This window comes from Vombatus ursinus, unplaced genomic scaffold (assembly GCF_900497805.2).
Source record: "Vombatus ursinus unplaced genomic scaffold, bare-nosed wombat genome assembly UNPS02014801.1, whole genome shotgun sequence".
NCBI classification, from domain to species: Eukaryota; Metazoa; Chordata; class Mammalia; order Diprotodontia; family Vombatidae; genus Vombatus; species Vombatus ursinus.
The window spans coordinates 23,674,010-23,694,738 of NW_020954579.1; the positions used below are offsets into that span (position 1 = coordinate 23,674,010).

The following is a 20,729-nucleotide window of genomic DNA, read 5'->3' on the forward strand; positions in this document are numbered from 1 at the left end:
AGAAAGAAAGAAAGAAAGAAAGAAAGAAAGAAAGAAAGAAAGAAAGACTGGCTAGTTCCAGTTGGGTCCTCAGGAGGGCAGCTCCTATTTTCTTTCTTTTTTTTTTAATAATTAATTAATTTATTTTTAATTTTCAACATTCACTTCCATAAGATTTTGAGTTTTAAATTTTCTACCTCTCACTTTCCTCTCCTCCCCCCTTCCCAGACAGTGTGCAATCTGATATAGGTTCTACTTATATATATATTCATATTAAGCATATTTTCCTATTAGTCATGATGTAAAGAACAATTAATGCTGATGGAAGGAACCATGAGAATGAAGCAATAAAACAAGACAGCAAAGGAAAAGGAGAGCAACGAGTATGCTTCCATCTTCATTCAGACTTCATAGTTCTTTCTCTGGATGTGGTTATCATTTTCCATCGTGAGTCTTTTGGAGTTGTCTTAGATTCTTGCATTGCTGTGAAGAGCCAAGTCTATCAAAGTTAGTCATCGCACAGTGTGGCTGTTACTGTGTACAATGTCCTCCTGGTTCTGTTCATTTCACTATGTATCAGTTCATGTAAGTCTTTCCAGGTTTTTTTTAAGCCTGCCTGCTCATCATTTCTTATAGCACAATAGTATTCTGTTACATTTATATGCCACAACTTGTTCAGCCATTCCCCAACTGATGGGCATCCCCTCAATTTCCAAATCTTTGCATCACAAGAAGAGCTACTATAAATGTTTTTGTACATGTGGGTCCTTTTCCCATTTTTATGATCTCTTTGGGATACAGACCTAGAAGTGCTACTTCTAGGTCAAAGGGTATGCACAATTTTATAGCCCTTTGGGCATAGTTCCAAATTGCTCTCCAGAATGGTTGGATCAGCTCACAACTCCACCAACAAAGCATTAGTGTTCCAATTTTCCCACATCTTCTCCAACATTTATCATTGTCCTGTTTTGTCATCTTAGCTAATTTGATAGGTGTGATGTGGTACTTCAGAATGGTTTTGATTTGCATTTCCTAATCAATAGTGATTTAGAACATTTTTTCATATGACTATAGATAGTTTTAGTTTCTTCCTCTGAAAACTGCCTGTTCATATCCTTTGACCATTTATCAATGGGGAATGACTGGTATTCTTAGAAATTTGACTCAGTTCTCTATATATTTTAGAAATTTGGCCTTTATGAGAGACACTGGTTATAAAAATTCTTTCCCAGTTTTCTGCTTTCCTCCTAATCTTGGTTGCATTGGCTTTGTTTTTGCAAAAACTTTTCAATTTAATGTAATCAGAATGATCCTTTTTGCATTTTGTGATGTTCTCTATCTCTTGTTTGATCATAAATTCTTCCCTTCTCCATAGATCTGAAAGGTAAACTATTCCTTGCTCTCCTAGTTTGCTTATAGTATCAGTCTTTGTATCTAAATCCTGTACCCATTTTGACTTTATCTTTATATAGCATGTAAGATGTTGGTCTATGCCCAGTTTCTGCTATACTATTTTCTAGTTTCCAAGTAGTTTTTACTAAATAGTGATTTCTTATCCCAGAATCTGGAGTCTTTGTATTTACCAAATAGTAGATTAGCATAGTCATTGACTGTTGTGTCTTGCATACCTAACCTATTCCACTGATCCACCACTGTATTTCTTAGCCAGTACCAAGTAGTTCTGATAATTGCTGCTTTATAATACTATTTAAGATCTGGTACAGCTAGGCCACCTTCCCTTGCATTTCTTTTCATTAGTTCCCTTGATATTCTGGACTTTTTGTTCTTCCAGATGAATTTGGTTATTGTTTTTTTCTAGCTCTATAAAATACTTTTTTTGGTAGTTTGATTGGTATGACACTGAATAAGTAAATTAATTTAAGCAGAATTGTCATTTTTATTACATTAGCTTGGCCTGTACATGAGCAACTGATTTTTTTTCCAATTATTTAGATCTGACTTTATTTGTGTGAAAAGTGTTTTGTAATTGTGTTCATATAGTTCTAGATTGTGTTTTGGTAGGTAGACTCCCAAATATTTTATAATGTCTACAGTAATTTTAAGTCGAATTTTTCTTTCTATCTCTTGCTGCTGGACTTTGTTAGTAGTATATATAAATGCCAATAATTTGTGTGGCTTTATTTTATATCCTGCAACTTTGCTACATTTGTTTATTATTTCAAATAATTTTTTACTTGATTCTCTAGGATTCTCTAAATATACCATCATATCATCTGCAAAGAGTGATAGCTTTGTTTCTTCTTTGCCTATTCTAATTCCTTCAATTTCTTTTTCTTCTCTTATTGCTAAAGCTAACATTTTTCACACAATATTTGAGTAACAGTGCTGTTAATAGACATTCTTGTTTCACCTCTAATTTTATTGGAAATGCTTCTAGCTTATACCCATTATGTATAATGCTTGCTGATGGTTTTAGATAGATGCTACCTATCATTTTAAGGAAGACTTCATCTGTTCCTATGCTTTCTAGTGTTTTTTTTTAATAGAAATGGGTGTTGTATTTTGTCCAATGCTTTTTCTGCATCTATTGAGATAATGATATGATTTCTGTTAGTTATATTGTTGATATGGTCAGTTGAACTAATAGTTTTCCTAATATTGAACCAGCCCTGCTTTCCTGGTATAAATCCTACCTGGTCATAGTGTATTATACTCGAGTTAAGTTGTTATAATCTCTTTGCTAATATTTTATTTAAAATTTTTGCGTCTATGTTCATTAGGGGAATTGGTCTACAATTTTCTTTCTCTGTTTTGGCTCTTTCCAGTTTGGGTATCAGCACCATATTTATATCATAAAAAGAATTTGGTAGGACTCCACCTATTTTCCCAAATAGTTTATATAGTACTGGAATTAGTTGTTCTTCAAATATTTGATAGAATTCCCTTGTAAATCCATGTGGCCCTGGAGATTTTTTCTTAGGGAGTTCATTGATGGCTTGTTCAATTTCTTTTTTCTGAAATGGGGTTAAGTATTTTATTTCTTCTTCCATTAATCTGGGCAATTTATATTTTTGTAAATATTCATCCATTTCACTAAGATTGTCAAATTTATTGGCATATAGTTGGGCAAAATAGCTCCTAATTATTGTTTTGATTTCTTCTGCATTGGTGGTGAATTCACCCTTTTCATTTTTGATGCTGGTTATTTGGTTTTCTTCTTTCTTTTTTAAATCAAATTAACCAAAGCTTTATCTATTTTATTGTTTTTTCCCATAAAACCAGCTCTTAGTTTTATTTATTAATTCAATAGTTTTCTTAATTTCAATTTTATTAATCTCTCCTTTGGTTTTCAGAATTTCTAATTTGGTATTTAATTGGAGATTTTTAATTTGTTCTTTTTCTAGCTTTTTTAGTTGCATGCCCAATTCATTGATCTCTTCTTTCTCTATTTTATTCATGTAAGCATTTAGAGATATAAAGCTTCCTCTAATTCCCCTTAATTCCCCTTCCTCCTATTTTCTACTCACAGAGGTTGTAGTTTGTCCTTCATTCTAGAAGAGGACCACGAGATCAGGGAGACGGTACCTTGACATGCAAGTGAATTGGATTAAATTTGGGAGGGCTGTGCAGAGTCACTGGGGACATTGTCTAAATATAGATCAGAATGACTAGAGATAAACCTGGATGCTGTGGGAGACTTTGGCTAAGGTCTTTAACAGGTCTCAGTTTGACTGAGGCAATGCCAAGTCGGTGATTAAGGCTAGGTAAGAAATGAGGCAGAGAATGGCCTCTTTACCTACTGAAAAAAAAAATCAATCTTAAACGGAAAGTCCCTCAGGGTTTTTTTTTTTGGCCAAAACAGAAACAATTGCTATTTACAGTCACTCTGAGCCAGTAAGAACTCAAACAATGACCAAGTGGGGCAATAATTGAGAGCCAGAGTGATTTGATAAGGTGCTGTCCTTAAGGAAAAAAAAAAAGGTTTCAGGAATCAAAATTTACATTTCTGTGGGCAGAGCACCCATAAGGGTATGACACCCTATGTGGACAGAAGGAATAGAAAGAAAGAGAGGGAGAGAGAGAGAGAGAGAGAAAAGAAAGAAAGAAATAGCTGTGTGGTCCAACTGGCCAATTCCATTTGGGTACCCAGTGGGGTAGCTCCTATTTTCTACTTATAGAGGTTGTTGCCTCTCAGACATCATGAATTGAATATATGATAAGCATCTCAAACTCAACAAGTCCATATGAGAACTTATCAATTTCCCCAAACCTTCCCTTCTTCCAAATATTTCTGTTACTGTTGAACACGTCACCATCCTCCCAGTCACCCAGGCTCACAAAACATGGTATCATTCTCAATGCCTCACTTGCACTAGCCCCACAAATCTGTTGTCAGATGTTGTTTCTACCTTCACATCCTTTTTCACATCTATCCTCTTCTCCCTTCATGCACCCACCACTCTAGTACATGCCGTTATCACATCTCACCTCCTAGTTAGTCTCCCTGCCTGAAATCTGTGTGCATTTCAGTCCCTCCTCCACTCTATTGCCAAAGTGATTTTCTAAAGCACAGGGCTGCCCTTATCACTTCACCCTTCCACCACCTCCAAATTAAAAAAAAAAGACAAAATAAAACTCCAATATCTCCTTATTATATTAGAGATCAATAAAATTTCTTCTTGTCATTTAAAGCCCTTCATAAGCTGACCTTCATAAGCTGGGCAGCTAGGTGGCACAGTGGATAAAGTACTGGACTTGAAGTCAGGAAAACTCTTCTTGAGTTCAAATGTGGCTTCAGATACTTGCATAGCTATGTGAACCTGGGTAAGTCACTTAACTTAAACCTGTTTGCCTCAGTTTTCTCATCTGTAAAATGAGCTGAAGAAGGAAATGGCAAACTGATACTGGCTTTAATATACCTGACAAGTGGTCGTCACAATGCATGGTATACTTTTGAAGATAAGCATTCTTCATCCTTTTGACTTTTATGATGTACTTTATGTATATAACCATGGGCATAAAATATCCATATGTCAATAATCAGCATTATTTAGATATATTGTTATAAACTGCTAATTTATTAACCTATCCCAGATACTAATTATAGAATTTTCTTAACATTCTAGACTTGATCTGAACTTGATTTTTCACTCAAGTGAAGAATGAAAAAAAAAGCACCACTATTTTTATGCATAAGTAACTAATTGATTGCATTTTCTTTCCAGTGATATTGACCACCTTTCATTTACTTTCCCTAAGGATTATGAGTTTTCAATTGCATGCAACACCAAGAGACTGAATTGCTTTCCTGTGCTTGTGGACATCATTAGTAATGGACTACTTAAAATGTTTAATTCCTCAGAGCAGATTCAAACTAAGAGAAGCATATTTACTTATGTAAGTATAATTGTAAGAACTTGTTTAGCCACTATTGCTAAGAAATGAAGTATTGTAGGAGAGAATTCTCCAGTTAACAGAAGCTTAACCCTTTAAGAACCAAAACTTTTTTTTAAAAGAATTCTTTCTAAAGACTTTTCTTCTTTCCTTTATTATTGAATGGATTATATTTGAACATAATCTAACCTTTTAATGATGACTTCATTTCCAATTTCATATCCTCTCAACTCAGAAATGAGGATTATCCAGAGAAACGGGATTACCAAAATGTTAATGTACGGGCAAGTGAGTTTTGGAGCCTAGTTCCAAAGTGCTATTGTTACCCCTGCAACAATTGTTATTTTCCATTTTTGGACATCTTTGCCAATGTAATGGGTGGGGATCACTCTTCTTCTTGTATAGTTGAATCAATGTGTATATATACATATATACATAAACATATATACACACATACATACATATAAATATGCATATATACATGTATGTATGTATACACACATACACATAATATCTTTTATATTAGGCTTTTATGAGAGAAATTTAATGACAGGATTTTTTTTTTACTAGTTGATGGTTTTCTTCCTTTTATTTACAACTGCTTTGATTTTATTTGTGCAAAGCTTTTAGTTTCATGTAATCAAAAGTATCCATTTTATCTTGCATGATCATTTCAATCTTTTTGTCAAGAATTTTGCCCTATTCATAGTTGTGAAAGTTATGTCCTTCTCCTCTTTTTAAATTTATGATATAGCCTTAAATTTCTGGTCATATATTAGTTTGAAGTTTATTGTGGTATATGATATGATTTTAGTCTAACTCCAATTTCTGACAGTCTGTTTTCTAGTTTTTTCTGTGGTTTCTGTTAAAATAGAGAGTCTCTTTGCTTGTACTTGGTGTCCTTGGGTTTATCAAACACTATGCTACTGTGATTAATTGCTTCTGAGTCTTACGTATCTAATTTGTTGAACTGATCAACTTTTCTATTTTTTTATCCAACACCAAATAATTGTGATGATTATTATGTTGTATCTTTTTCATTATTCCTCTTAAAAGTCTTCTGCTGTAAGATGTTGCAAAATAATTGTAGTGACCATTTTTCTAGACAGACCCTTCTACTACCTTTCCCAGAGTAATTTTAGCTATAAGATGCCAGTAGTGGGCCTAGAATTAGGGAGAACTGAGTTCAAATCCAGCCTCAGATACTTATTTGCTATATGACCCAAGTCAAGTCACCTAAATACTTAGTGACAAAAACCTTGGCTAAATTTGTCCTGGGTGCCAGAATTGCTACTTACGGCTTTGGGCATGATTAATGTTTGAATTTCTGGTATATTGATGGAATCCTTCAACTGCCAGTTTGGGAACATTGTTCATAGAAATGGAAACATGGGAATTAACTCTCCCAGAATTCACCAGTTTGGTGACATTGAAATGATTGTTGTTAGGAGAGGGAGAGTTCTAGGAGAGAGAAGGAAGAAGAGAAGTCCTTTGGTGCTCAATGTGACTGGGCTAGTCATGACTCCAGGACGTACTCTGTTTCTAGGCAGACAGCCCCCTCTCCACTGCTTCCATCCCAAACCACAGGCTTCAAGGTTTTGAGTTTCTGCTGGTCAAGAATGGTTTGGAACTGAGAGGCAATTTCCTTTGCTGAGAACTAATTGGGTATATTAGGTGAAACTGCTATGCTGAGATCTGTTCCCTGTTTGTGCACATCTTAGAGAGGATAGGGTAGAAAGAAAAGGGGGGAAAGAAGGCAAACCAAAAGCACATGGTATTCATACTTTTCACTTTGTTTCTAAGCCTTTCAATTTCTATGCTATCTCATTTGTTCTATATAAACAAAATCAGGGTATTGCAAAAAAAAATATCCAGTGAAATTAATGATGGTAGTGAATAGAGTTTGGGAGAGGGATCTATTTTTTTTTGGTCCCTTTTACCATGTGCTTATGCATGGAGAGAGTGTCTGTGAAGAGTTATTTTTTGGAGTCTCCAGCAGGAGAGAAATAGATTAAACCTTAACTATCATCTTCTAGACTACTTATATAAGCCATTGAGACAAAGTGCAACTGATATAGGAAAAGCCTAACTTATTCCTCCATTTATTACTTTTTTATTTGTTTTAACATTCATTTTAAAAATTTTTGAGTTCTGAATTCTCTTCCTTCTTCCTACTCATTTCACCCTCCACTGAGAAGACAAGCAATATATCAATTATGCATGTGAAATCATGCAAAAATATTTCTATATTACCCATGTTGCAAAGGAAAAAAAGGAAAATAAAGTGGAAAACTTACTCTTCATTCTACACTCAGACTCCATCAGTTCTTTCTCTAGAGGTGGATAGCATGTTCATCATAAGTCCTTCAGAATTATCTTGGATCATTGTATTGATCAGACTAAGTCATTCACAGTTGATAGTCATTTACAATATTGCTGTTACTGTGTACAGTGGTATCCTGGTTCTGCTCATTTCATTCCGATCAGTTCATTTAAGTCTTTCCAGATTTTTCTGAAAGCACCCTGCTCATCATTTCTGATGAGCACAATAATATTCCATCACAATCACATACCACAATTTGTTCCTCCATTCCCCAATAGATGGGCATCCATCCCCTCAATTTCCAATTCTTTGCCACCACAAAAAGAATTGCTAGAAATATTTTTGTACATATAGGGCCTTTGCCTTTTCCTTTGATCACTTTGGGATATAGAGCTAATAGAGGTATTGTGGATTTAAAGGGTATGCACAGTTGGATAGCCTTTTGAGCATAGTTCCTAATTGCTCCCCAGAATGGTTGGATCAGTTCGCAACTCCACCAAAATTGTATTAGTTCCCTATTCTTCCCTCCAATGTTTGTCATTTTATTTTTTTGTCATATTAACCAGTTGGATAGGTGTGAAGTGATACTTCAGAACTGATTTAATTTGGATTTCTCTAATCAACAGTGATTTAGAGCATTTTCATATGACTATAGATAGTTTTGACTTCTGAAAACCATCTATCAATTGTGGAATAATTCATATTTTTATAAATTTGACTCAGTTCTCTATATATTTGAGAAATGAGGCCTTTATCAGAGAAACTTGCTGTAAAATGTTCCCCCCAGTTTCCTGCTGGAAAAGCTTAACTAGAGAGGACTGGGTTTTTTTTTTTTTGTTTTTTTTTTTTTGTTTTTTTTAGCATGGGAGCTGCTGAGGTTTGATGCCACTATCATTGTTGCTCCTGATATAGGAAAGATTTTTGGCACCAGTTCCCACTACCACCACCACCCACTACTGTCATCATCATTATCATTATCCTCTTCCTCATCTGTTTGGTTTATGTGCTTAGGGTACACTGTTACGGTAAACCTTTGGAGTCTCTCAAATGTAGATAATCTCCTACTTCAGTGTACTAGTCTTGAACCAACCGATATTTAGAGTGGTTTGGGCTGGATGCAATGGCCTCTTGACTTTATTTCTGACTATTCATTCTTCTGGGGCAGAGCCAAGATGGTGGAGAAGAGACAGCAACTCAGGAGAAAAATCAGGAGATGAAGTGTCTTTTTCTAGGAATAGCTAGGACAGTGTCACTGAATAAGAAGGTGGAGGGAGAGTGGGGTAAAGTGTTAGAAGACTGGAAAGGTGGAGGGGGCACAGCTTTGAAGGGCTTTAAATGCCAAGCAGATGCTTTTATGTTTCATCCTGGAGGTGATAAGGAGCCATTGGAGTTTATTGAGTAGGGGGTGAAATAGAGGTGACATGATCAGATCTGTGCTTTAGGAAGATGAATCTGACACCTGCACGGAAAATGGACTGCAATAGAGAAAGACTTGTGGCAGACAGGTCTGAGACATTAAATAAGCCCCTCATTCAAATATGAATCTGAGAATTAATTTCTATTGCTCCTTGCAACTCAAGGTAGTACCCCTCTGTTAAAAATATGTATCTTCCTAAATATAAAAGCCTTGTTAACTTTATCATGGAGATTCAGTGTTACACTTCTACTTTTCCTTCCCTCATAAATTTTCCATCCCAGGAAAATTGACTTTATCATTATTTATCACTTTCTATTTTATTTTTTATAGCTAATAGCATTCTTCATACTTCTAGGATTCTGTGGAAATTCAGCTTGGTTATTTGGACAGCAATTTTTTCTGGCTATCAGTTGCCATCAGCATTTCTCCTTACACTGCAATGAGCAGCATCTATGATTACAAAGTAAGAAAAAGTTATTTAAACATCAATTAATTTTATTCTGAGAGGATAGATTTTTTTTATACACATCAATTTTCTTCTTAAATATTATATAAATGTTTATATGAGCATCACCTAGTTTAGTTCTCTTATGCATGTTCCAATGTATAATTGTTTAAAACAGGATCTCGAGTTCTACCTATTAAGTAGATGCCTACTTATTCCCTGGGAAGTTTGGTGTAGGGTAAAGTACAAGATACCTAGCAGACTTTTTGAGCATTGTAAGAACATTATTATAAATGCACATTTTTATGCAACTGCACTTACTAAACTTGAGACTTCAAAACCATTTTGTACCTCTTCTTCTTTTTTTTAATCAGATAAAAGCTCAATCCCAACTAAGGATTTCAGGTCTCTACCCTTCTGCATATTGGTGTGGGCAGGCCCTGGTGGATGTCCCCCTGTACTGTTTGATTCTCTTTTTAACAATTACATTTATGTATGTTTTTAATGGCAAAATACTACCAGACTTTTGGTATGACCCCAGAATCATGTTTGCTGAGGTAAGTATTAAAAATAAAATAGAAAAAAAGATAATAATGTCTATAATTGAAACAAAATAATAATATAAAATATTTAAGTTTTCAATATTACATAAATGAAAATTATATAAAATATTCCTGATATCAAGTTTATTTTGGAAACCTCTACAAGCTGACATATTTTCCTGAAGAAAATTTGTCTTATCTGTGTTTAATATCAATTTCTACCAATTTCAGGTCCTGTCAGTCATTGGTTATGTAGCATCTATTATCTCCTTCATGTATATGATTTCAGTCATCTTTTGCAAGAGGAAAAAAAATAGTAACCTTTGGTCTCTTTGCTTCTTTACTGTAGGTACACATAAATAAAACATTCATTTTTTAAGGACTTTATATAAATCTGTATAATCACTTATGACTTATACAGTTAAGTGACTTATACAGTAAAATAATGTTACAGTAGAAATGCATTGTATTGTTGTTAGATCATTGCACAGAAGCACAGAATGACTAGATTTCATATGCATGATGACTTTTCCAGATAACCATTCAGGTGACTTGAGTTCCCTAGATAGCCATAAATCCCCAAAGAACATTCCCATTAATCTAACTTCAGTTCTACCATAGAATGAGAACAAAAAAATGTAAGACTAATCATTTGACAGGATCCTGGCTCCAATTACTGCAAGCCTCTGGGAGCCTCCCGTAATTAACATGTAAGATTACGTACTGTGTATTATGGAGTGGGGGATGGGTGGGAAGGATAGAAGAGGCTCACTTGGAGATACCTGGTTAGATTTGATCTGAGTGAGGTCTGTCCTACTCCTTAGAAAGTTGGAGGGCTGTGCTTGCAAAGCCAAAATAATAGCTCAGACAAGTCCATGACCATTAGATAATCTCTCCTCTAATCACCAAGGAGGGTTTCAGGCTAGATTTATAATTGGCACAGTGGCTAGAGCATTGAGCCTGTAGTCAAAAAGATTTGAGTTCAAATGAGACTGTAGAAACTGTGTTATTCTTGGACAAGTCACTTAGTCTGTTTGTCTCAGTTTCCTCAACTGTAAGATGGGGATAATAACAATATCTACTTCGCAGGGTTGTTGTGAGGATCAAATGGATTAATATTGGTAAAGCACTTAGCACAGTGCTTGGCACACAATAGGTACCATATAAATGCTTATTTCCTTTTCCTCAAATATCTTTGGTCTGGGATCAGAAGAAAAGCTGCTTGCTTGGTCTTTTTTGATAAGGAGGGAAACCCTGGTCATATATTCCCCACCAAATAATACATACACAGGGGTATATGGGGTGTTCAGGGAGAACTAGCACTTATGGTGTGAGGGCTTGCTGAACCCATTTCAGGGCTTCTTATCAACCTTTGGTGACCATCTTTTATCTAACTCTCATCTGTGGCTCCAAGAAGCTGCAGCGTCCATAGTGGCCACATTCCAGTAAACTGTGTTGGCAGATGGGCTAAACCAGGCTGAGGGTAACCAACAGGCCTCAAACTCATTGGTGAGTTAGGGGGATGTCTACCCCAAGTACATGAAGACTCCTCTCAGAAGAATGGGTGAATGAGAACAATTTGTTCCAACGGCCATGATGGTGGAGGGAGTGCTTAGAGCTTGGTCAGACATCAAAGACATCAAGATCATCCAATGTATCCCAGGCTATCACCAGTCATCCTGGCTTTTGTCTTGCCACTGAACTTTGATGACTCTGGAAGAGAGAGTGAGGCTGTCAATTTTGTGTAACTGCCTCACTTTAAGCTAGTTCATGAACAAGTCAAGGTACCACACTGTGATATCGTTGGACCTCTTCGAAAAAGGACAAATAACAACAACTTCCCAAGAAGACCATTAAAAATAACAAATAGTTAAAAACAGCAAATGGAAGTTGGAAAAGTTTTACAGTTAGGATACACAAAAGCCAATGAGCCTTTCAGTTGGGTATGAGATAGGATCACAGCCAAAACCAGGAAAGAGAGAATGAGCTCACTGTGGGAAGGTCCTCTCTCATCATTCTCTAGAATTTTAGGCATTGAAGGACATTTATGCGGCCAGCTGCATAGACTATCTCTAAAGGACATAACAAATAAGGCACCTTGGAGGAGAAGATCTAGCCTGCAAATGCTTTACAGAAGCATTTCCAATAACCAAAAATTCTCCTTAACCACAATGAAGTCTGAGGTTAACTAGAGAGACCTACAATTGGAAATTAAAGCAGAATCCAATCTCTGTCTAAATGTTAAGAATTTTCCTAACTGGGGACTTGGAGCAATTTTTATTGAATTTATAACTTTTTGCCAAACTAAACTTCCTAAAGCAACAGCAGAGATGGCTGCATGGATTTTATGCATTCTTCCCCCACCCCCACCCCAGTCGTAAAATAAACTAGTTATTGTAACTGGATATTACATATAAACAATATAAATGGAAGATAATCTTATAGGAAAGGACTACCGGGGTGGGAGATGGTTGGTGAGAAGGTAGATTTGAGCTTTGAAGGAAGCCAGAAAAGTTAGGAATCATAAGTAAAGAAGGAGATCATTTTAGGCATCAGAAATATCCATTGAAAAGTCACTGAATTAGGAGATGAAGTATCATATGAGAGGAGCAGATAGTAGGACAATGTTGCTGGATTTTGCAAGGGAGTAAACTGTAAAGACTACAAAGGTAAGGAGGTACATTGTAAATGGCTTTAAATTCCCAACAGATGATTTTATATTTAATCCTGAAAGTCATAGGGAAACACTGGAGTTTATTGATTAGGCAGGTGACTTGGCCAGACCAGTGCTTTAGTAAGATCACTTTGACAGCTAAATGGAGGATGGGCAGAGGAATGAGCAGAGATCTGACACGGGGTAACCAATTAGAAATCTATTCCAATAATTTAGGTGAGAAGTGATGAGAGCCTGTAGAAGGGTGTGGCTAGATAAGCCTATAGAAAGGCAGATACATGACATAAGTGAATGTAACAAGAAGATTTGACAATATATTAGATATATAGGATGAGAAAAAATGAGACATTAATGATGACACCATGGCTGTGACCCTGGATGGTAGTGCCTTTAATATAATAATAAAGTTGGAGAGAAGGGAGGATTTGGGGAAAAAGATAATTAGTCCTGTTTTGGACATGTTGAGTTTAAGACTATAGGACATCCAATTTGAGATATCCAACATGTAGATGGTGATATTGGGTTAGAGCTCAGAAGAGATCTTAGGGCCAGGCATACAGATCTAGGAACCATCTGCAAAGACACGATAATTGAATCCATGGGAAATGATTAACCATCAAGCAAGATGGTATAGAGAAAGAAGAGAAGAAGACCCACAACAGAACCTTGACAGACACATATAGTTAGTGAAGGTGACCTAGATGAAAATCTAACAAAACAGACTAAGGAGAGGTTAGGCAGGTATGAGAAGAAGCCAGAGAAGGCAGTGTTATGCAATCAGAGGGGAGAAAGTATTCAGCAAGAGAAGGTGATAAACGGTAGCAGAGACTGCACATAAGTCAGGAAGGACGAGAATTGAGAAAAGATCATCTTCTCAGGAGATTAAGGATAGATCATAATATGTCCAGCCATTATTCAATTGATGGATACACACTTGTTACTAGTGTTTTGATTTAACAAAAAATGCTATGATAATTTTTATTTTGCTGCTTATGGATCCTTTCCCTCTTTTTTTTTTTGATCTCTTTGGTGTATGGTGATGGTATTGCTGGGTCAATGTGTATAGTTTAATGACTTGGGCGTGTAGTTTATTGATTTTTGTTGTATAAGCTTCAAAATGTATTCCAGAATGTTTGGATAACAGTCCTTAAAAGGAAATTTTCTGCAGAGATAGTGTCCCAGTTGATGTTTTAACCTTCTAATTCTGACTACATTTATTTTATTTGTGCAACAAACTTTTCAATTTGATATAGTCTAAATTATTCATTTTATCTATTCTAATCCTTTCTATTGCCTGTTTGGTTAAGAATGCATTGCTATCCATAGTTGCTAAGATATCTGCTTCCTTACTCCTCAAATTTGTTTGTATAATCTTTTATATCTAGGTTATATATCTATGCATTTGGAGTTTATGTAGTTTATGTTATGAGAAGTTAGTCTAAACCTAATTTATGACAGACTGCTTTCTATCTTTTCCATCAATTTTTGTCAAATAGAGAGTCCTAATCCTTGTAGTCTTTTTTTTTCCACAATGAGAGGGAAAGAGAAACAGAGAGAATGAACATTTATATAGCACCTACTATGTGTCAGGCACTGTGCTAAGTACTTTTTACAAGTATTATCTCTTTTGATCCTCATAATTTCTCTGTAAGGTAGGTGCTATCTCCATTTTCCAGTTGAGAAAACTGAGGCAAAGTAATTTGCCTAGGGTCACAAATTAGTAAGTGTCTAAGGGCAGTTTGTCATGTCTGTGGGCACAGGTCTCTTTCCCCATATCACAAGTTACTTTTGTCAGTGCCATTATATTTCATTGCTTATGGGTGTTGTGTACCTCATTGGTCCCCCTGATCAATTTTTCTATTTTTTAACCAGTACCAAATAGTTTAATGATCATTTTCAATATGCAGTTTGAGTTCTGGTACTGTTACCTTTCATTTCTTTTTATTATTTCTCTTGAGAGTCTTGACCTTTCATTCCTCCTGATGAATTTTATCATTTATCATGAAATTTATCATTATCTAGAACTACAAAGTAATGTTTTGGTAGTGGAAGTTTGAATCCTGACACCAATACTTACTAGCTATGTGAATACGGGTGAGTCGTCTCATCTCTCTGAGTCTTACTTTCCTTATCCATGTAAGTGGGATAAAATTCCCTGTACTATCTAGCTTTTAAGGCTGTTTTGAGAAAAGTATTTTGTAAGTCATATTAATGTTATTAATATTTTTAAAATTTAGAAAACTATTTATATTAAGAAAATACCAAATTCTAAAGTATTAAACTTGACCCCAACATTATCATGATTCCCTTTTAATACTTTCTTTCAGATTTCAATGCTACTGATGACCTTTCTTGAGAACACCCAGAGACTGTCCCATATGCTACTCTGCATAATATTAGTACCCTCTTTTACACTGACAGGAATCTGTCATCTTCTCATTAAGGTAAGCAACACTAATGACTTTCCCAATGTACCAGACAATGTGAGTTTTGGGAAAAAAAAACAACTTTGTCACACTAAGGAAATCCCAACATGTTCGACAGTATGCAAACAAAACATTTAAACTGTGGTTTTGAGTAATTCTATGATTTTGATACCTTCCTAAGACAACATTTCTTTGAGTAGCTTGCTCTCAAATTCTCTCTCTTAATCAGAGTATATCCAATTGAAATATACAAACTCAAAATAAAACCAAAAAAATTGATTTTCCCCACAACCATTTGGCAATAGTAGATGCTTTCTGGTTTCTAGTTGGGTATGCTTGTACATATCTGGTGAAATGACCAGTCATCATGAAGATATGATTCATAGTTTTACTATATCCTTCCAGATATAAAAATCAATATAGACAAATTCCTAAGGCTTGCTAGTATACCAGTTGTACACAAGTACTAACACATGTTGGTAATAATTTCCTTTTACACATTTGGCACAAATTTGTTGGTAACATCTGCAGCCAACTTGGACAGAAAAATCTCTCTTTTATCAGTTCTAGGGTTCTTTTTTGACGCATGTTCAAAGTCATGATGTCAATTATTCATGACAATATTGAACCGCAGCCCCCTGTAGAGCTTTGGGTACACCAGCTACTTCCTGGTTCTATGTGTGGAATCAGTCACAGTCCAATGCAACACTCCATTGCAAGGCTCCAACTTCTGCCTTCATCTCATTAGTAAGATGCCTACTTTTTTTTATTAATTTATTTTGATTTATCAACAATCACTTCCATAAGTTTTTGAGTTTTAAATTCTTCTCCCCCTCCCTTCCCAAGATAGCGCGCAATCTGATATAGACTATGCATATACATTCCTATTAAACATACTTTCACATTAGTCATGTTGTAAGAATTAGAACCAATAGGAGGAACCACAAGAATGAGGAAACAAAACACCAGAAGAAAAAAAAAGTAACAAAAAGTATGCTTCAATTTGCATTGAAACTCCATAGTTCTTTCTTTGGATATGGATAGAATTTTCCATCATGAGGCCTTTGGAGATGTCTTAGATCCTTGTATTGCTGAGAAGGGTTAAGTCTATCAATATTAGTCATCACACAATGTGGCTGTTACTGTGTACGACGTTCTCCTGATTGTGCTCACTTCACTCAGCATCAGACCATACAAGTCTTTCCAGGTTTTTCTGAAGTCTGCCTGTTCATCATTTCTTATAGCACAATAGTATTCCATACATTCGTATATCACATTCACAGTTATGATTACTAACTGTGTCTTTCTCTCCATCTCCCCCCCCCATTTATGCTTTTCTTTCTCCTTTCTCCTTTTCCTCACTAGCGTTTTGGTTTTGACCACCACCTCCCTCAGTCCTGCCTCCCTTCTATTAGTCCCCTCCCTTTCCTTCCCCTTTACTATTACTACTTCTTCTGTCCCTTCTATCTCCCTTCCCTTTTCTTTTCCCTTTTCCTTCCTACTGCCTATGGGGCAAGTTAGATTTCTATACCTAACTGATTATGTTATTCTCTTCTTGAGCAAAATCTGATGAGAGTAAGGTTCAAACAATGCTCATCTCTCTCCCTTCTGTCACTCTGCTGTAATGGGCTTTTGTGCCTTTTCCTGCAACTTACCTTGTCTGCCTCCTCTTTTCCTTTTCTCTCAGTACATTTTCTTAGTTAGATCAGATTAATCCACTTACTTGGATCCATTTAACGCACTTGATTAGATTTTTTTTTAAATCATTACATCAAAGTCAATTTATACCCACCCCCTTTATGTATACCACTTTAACATGGTGTAGTAACAATACAGTTCTCAGGAGTTACAAGTATCATCTTCCTTTGTGGGGATGTAAATAGTTTTACCTTTATTAATAACATGTAGTTTCTTTCTGTCCCATTTACCTTTTTATGTCTCTCTTGAATCTTGTATTTGAAGATCAAATTTTCTGTTGAGCTCTGGTCTTTTTATCAGGAAGGTTTGGAAGTCCACTATTTTGTTGAATATCCATTTCCTCCCCTGAAAGATCATGCTCATTTTCTGTGGATAGTTGATCCTTGGTTGTAATCCAAGCTGCTTAGCTTTATGGAATATCATGTTCCATGCCCTATGGTCTTTTAATGTAGCAACTGCAAGGTTCTGTGTAATCCTGACTGTGATTCCATGATATTTAAATTGTGTCTTTCTGGCTGCTTGAAGTATTTTCTCTTTGATTTTAATTTTGGAATTTGGCTACTATATTCCTTGGTGTTTTCAATTTGGGATCTCTTTCAGGAGGTGATTGGTGGATTCTTTCTATGGCTATTTTACCCTCTGGTTCCAGGACCTCATGAGGGCAGTTTTCCTTTATGATTTCCTGGAAGATACTGTCCAAGATCTTTTTTTCATTGTGATTTTCAGGTAGACCAATAATTTTTAAATTATCTCTGCTAGATCAGTTTTCCAGGTCAGTTGTTTTACCAATGAGGTATTTTATGTTTTCATCTATTTTTTCATTCTTTTGTTTTTGTTTGACTGATTCTTACTCTCTCATAGAGTCATTAGATTCCATTTGCCCAATTCTAATTTTTAACAAATTGTTTTCTTCTATTAGATTTTGTACCTCCTTCCCCATTTGGCCAATTGTATTTTTTAGGGACCTATTTTCTTTAGTGTACTTTTTTCCAGTTGGCAAATTGTATCTTTTAGGGACTTGTTTCTTCAGTGTACTTTTTTTCCAGTTGGCCAATTGTATTTTTTAGGGACTTGTTTTCTACAGTTAATTTTTGTCCTTCCTTTTCCAAGCTATTGACTCTCTCTTACATACCTCTCATTTCTTTTTCCATTTTTTTTCTTCTACTTCTCTCATTTGACTTTTAAAATCCCTCTTGAGCCCTTCTAAGAAGGCTTTTTGGGCTTTAGACCAGTTCATATTCCCTTTTGAGGTTCTAGATGTGGGTTTGTTGACAATGTTGGCCTCTTCAGAATTTTTGCCTTGATCTTCACTCTTCCCATGATAAGAATCTATTGTACATTTCTTTTTGCTCATGGTGTTTGCTTATTCCCTGGCCTTTGAAGAGACTGAACTCTCCTGCTGGGGAACTGAGGGCACTGATCCAAGCTTCTTGTTTTGGGAGCCTAGTGCCTGGTCACTGGCTTTATGCTCTGGGGCCTCTAATGCTGGCAGTTGGAGGCTGTAGGGTTCTGGCAGCTTACCTGGTATTGGGCTGGAATCAGCAACACTGGAACTCTAGGGGTAGGATTGGGTAGTTTGGCCCCTGGAGGTTGCCTGCTTTTCCTTTCCTTTTGCTTTCTTCAGCTCCTTTCAGATGGATGTTGCAGGAGGTTTATCCACCTGGGGCCTCTTGGAGTATTGCTTTCCCTTAGTTTTTGTGGGAGAGCCGGTTACTGGAGAATGCCGAGGCACCTGGTGGTTTTCCAAACTGGTTTCCACTGGTTCCCCTGCCCTCACTGAGGCATTTGGGGATCCAGGTATTGGTATTTGCCTGCTCCACCACCTGGATTCAGGATCTCCTCCTGCTATGCTGAGGTGGGGCTTTTGGCTAGCTTGCTGGGACGCTTCCCATTCTGTACTGCTCCACTTCCCCCAGGGCAAGATGGGCCTTTCCCTTGCTACCTGGTCTACGGGACTGTTGAACCCCATCTTTTTTTCTGGTTCAGCTATTCCAAGGTTTTTCCTGGGGTGATATTTTCTGTACTTTCAGAGGTTAATAAGTGAGGGTAAGAGTGACTTCCTTTTTACTCCGCCATCTTGGCTCCCAGAAGCACAAGTCCAGTAAGATGCCTTCTGCTGACTGGAACTCAAGATGCTTGGTATCATTACCTTGATTTTTGGTTTGTATATTTTCTCTCACCTGTTTATCACCCACATTTTCTTGCCGCCAGGCATCCTCAGACAACCATGTCAAGCAAAATTGGTTGAATGAAACAAGGTTTCCACATCTTTTCAGCATGCTGTTTAGTGCAAGTTTTAAGCTCTTGGCTTTACCTCCACCTGATTGTAGTCTGGCTTATTGGGTACCACAGATTCCTCATGTATCTTTTTCTCTTATTTCCTCAGCTCTAGTTTTCTGACATTTTGCCAGAGCATCTGCATCCATCTTGTTCTTTTTTTCTTGTCCAGTCATGTCTGACTCTTTGTGATCCCGTTTGGGGTTTTCCTGGAAAAGATACAAGAGCAGTTTGCCATTTCCTTCTCTAAGCTCACTTTATGGATAAGGAAACTGAGGCAAACAGAATTAAGCAATTTGCCCAAGGTAAGTGTCTGAGGCTGGATTTGAATTCAGATCTTCCTGACCCTGGGCCTGACACTCTATCCACTGTACCATCTAAGTATCTGTCTTATTTCAAGATTGTTGGCAGTGGTCTCTGTGCCTGCCTAACTGTGACATTGGAAGAATGAGGGCCATGTACCAAGCCTTGGTTAAATCTCTGAAGTACAATTTTTCCTATATTCTCAGGGTCACCACACCTCTCTCTGTATTTTACTCTGCAAGTATTGATCCCCCATGAACAGGAACGCCACAGGTTTCTCTCCTTTGTGTCACACAATATTAAAGATAAAATTACCATGAGCTTCTTCTTTCATACTTCTCAGCTAAATTTCCTATACATGCATACCAGAAGACATCTCACTGCCATTGAGGCTGTTCCTCTTAGACTGTCATTTTCATCACTTTATCTATCTCGGGGCTCTCTCCATGTCTTAGGCCAACAACTGCCTGTTCAACACAGGCCTCCCAGTGTTGTTCTCCTGGGAGACATGGCTCATGTCTAGAGAAATGCCAGTTTGGTATCTATGATATCTGTCTACTATAGGAAACATGGCCTTAGCCTAACTCATAGATGAAGTTGTACATCTGGGTTTATTTAGCGTATTCAGTGTTTCTGCAGAATGCCTCTTTTGATTAGAAGGGTTTCTAACTCTTTAAGCAATTCATCTTCCGTGGATGGTTAACCTCTATGAAACTTCCAAGAACAACTCTCTGCTGTCAATTCCAAGGTGTATCTCCATGGTGAAAATTCCCAGTTACTACTAGAAAAACTTCTGAATTGTATCACTGACTTAACATTAGTGTCATTAAATGATTACTCTTCCAAGCCTTTCATTTTTTTGTCCAATATTCTTAAAATGTCCTCATTCTTCAAGTCTTGGTCTACTTAGGAGAGCTCTATGCTTTTTCATTTATTGTACGACAATAATTCTCAATTGCATGAGCTCCCATCTTTTTTAGAGGTTGTTCCATGTATGTCCATATTGATAACACAAATAAATACTATATTAATACAAATAATAGTTGTGCAGTACTGGAGCAGCAATGCTCTATTGAATTAATATACTGTGCTTAAACAATAGAATATCATAGCAATAGGCATGAATTCAAATCCTGAAAAGAATACCAATGAATTTATCATGTATTCACATATAGAAATTAATAAGACATACAGTAGCATTTTAAGAAATATAGCATATTAATAAATTCATCATTCACTTAACAATATTTTCGTGCTAATATCAGGTAATAATCAAGGCAATTTAGTTTG

At 36.3% G+C, this 20,729-nt stretch overlaps 1 protein-coding gene across 1 annotated transcript in view; it reads left to right on the forward strand.

The window, feature by feature from the left end:
* The window catches only part of LOC114051176 (ATP-binding cassette sub-family A member 9-like), an 83,804-nt gene that overhangs the window by 38,499 nt on the left and 24,576 nt on the right, over positions 1-20,729 (forward strand). The window contains 5 exon segments of the mRNA XM_027873391.1: positions 5,200-5,337; positions 9,430-9,537; positions 9,894-10,076; positions 10,293-10,406; positions 15,063-15,179. Of these exon segments, the coding sequence (XP_027729192.1) occupies positions 5,200-5,337; positions 9,430-9,537; positions 9,894-10,076; positions 10,293-10,406; positions 15,063-15,179 (660 nt within the window).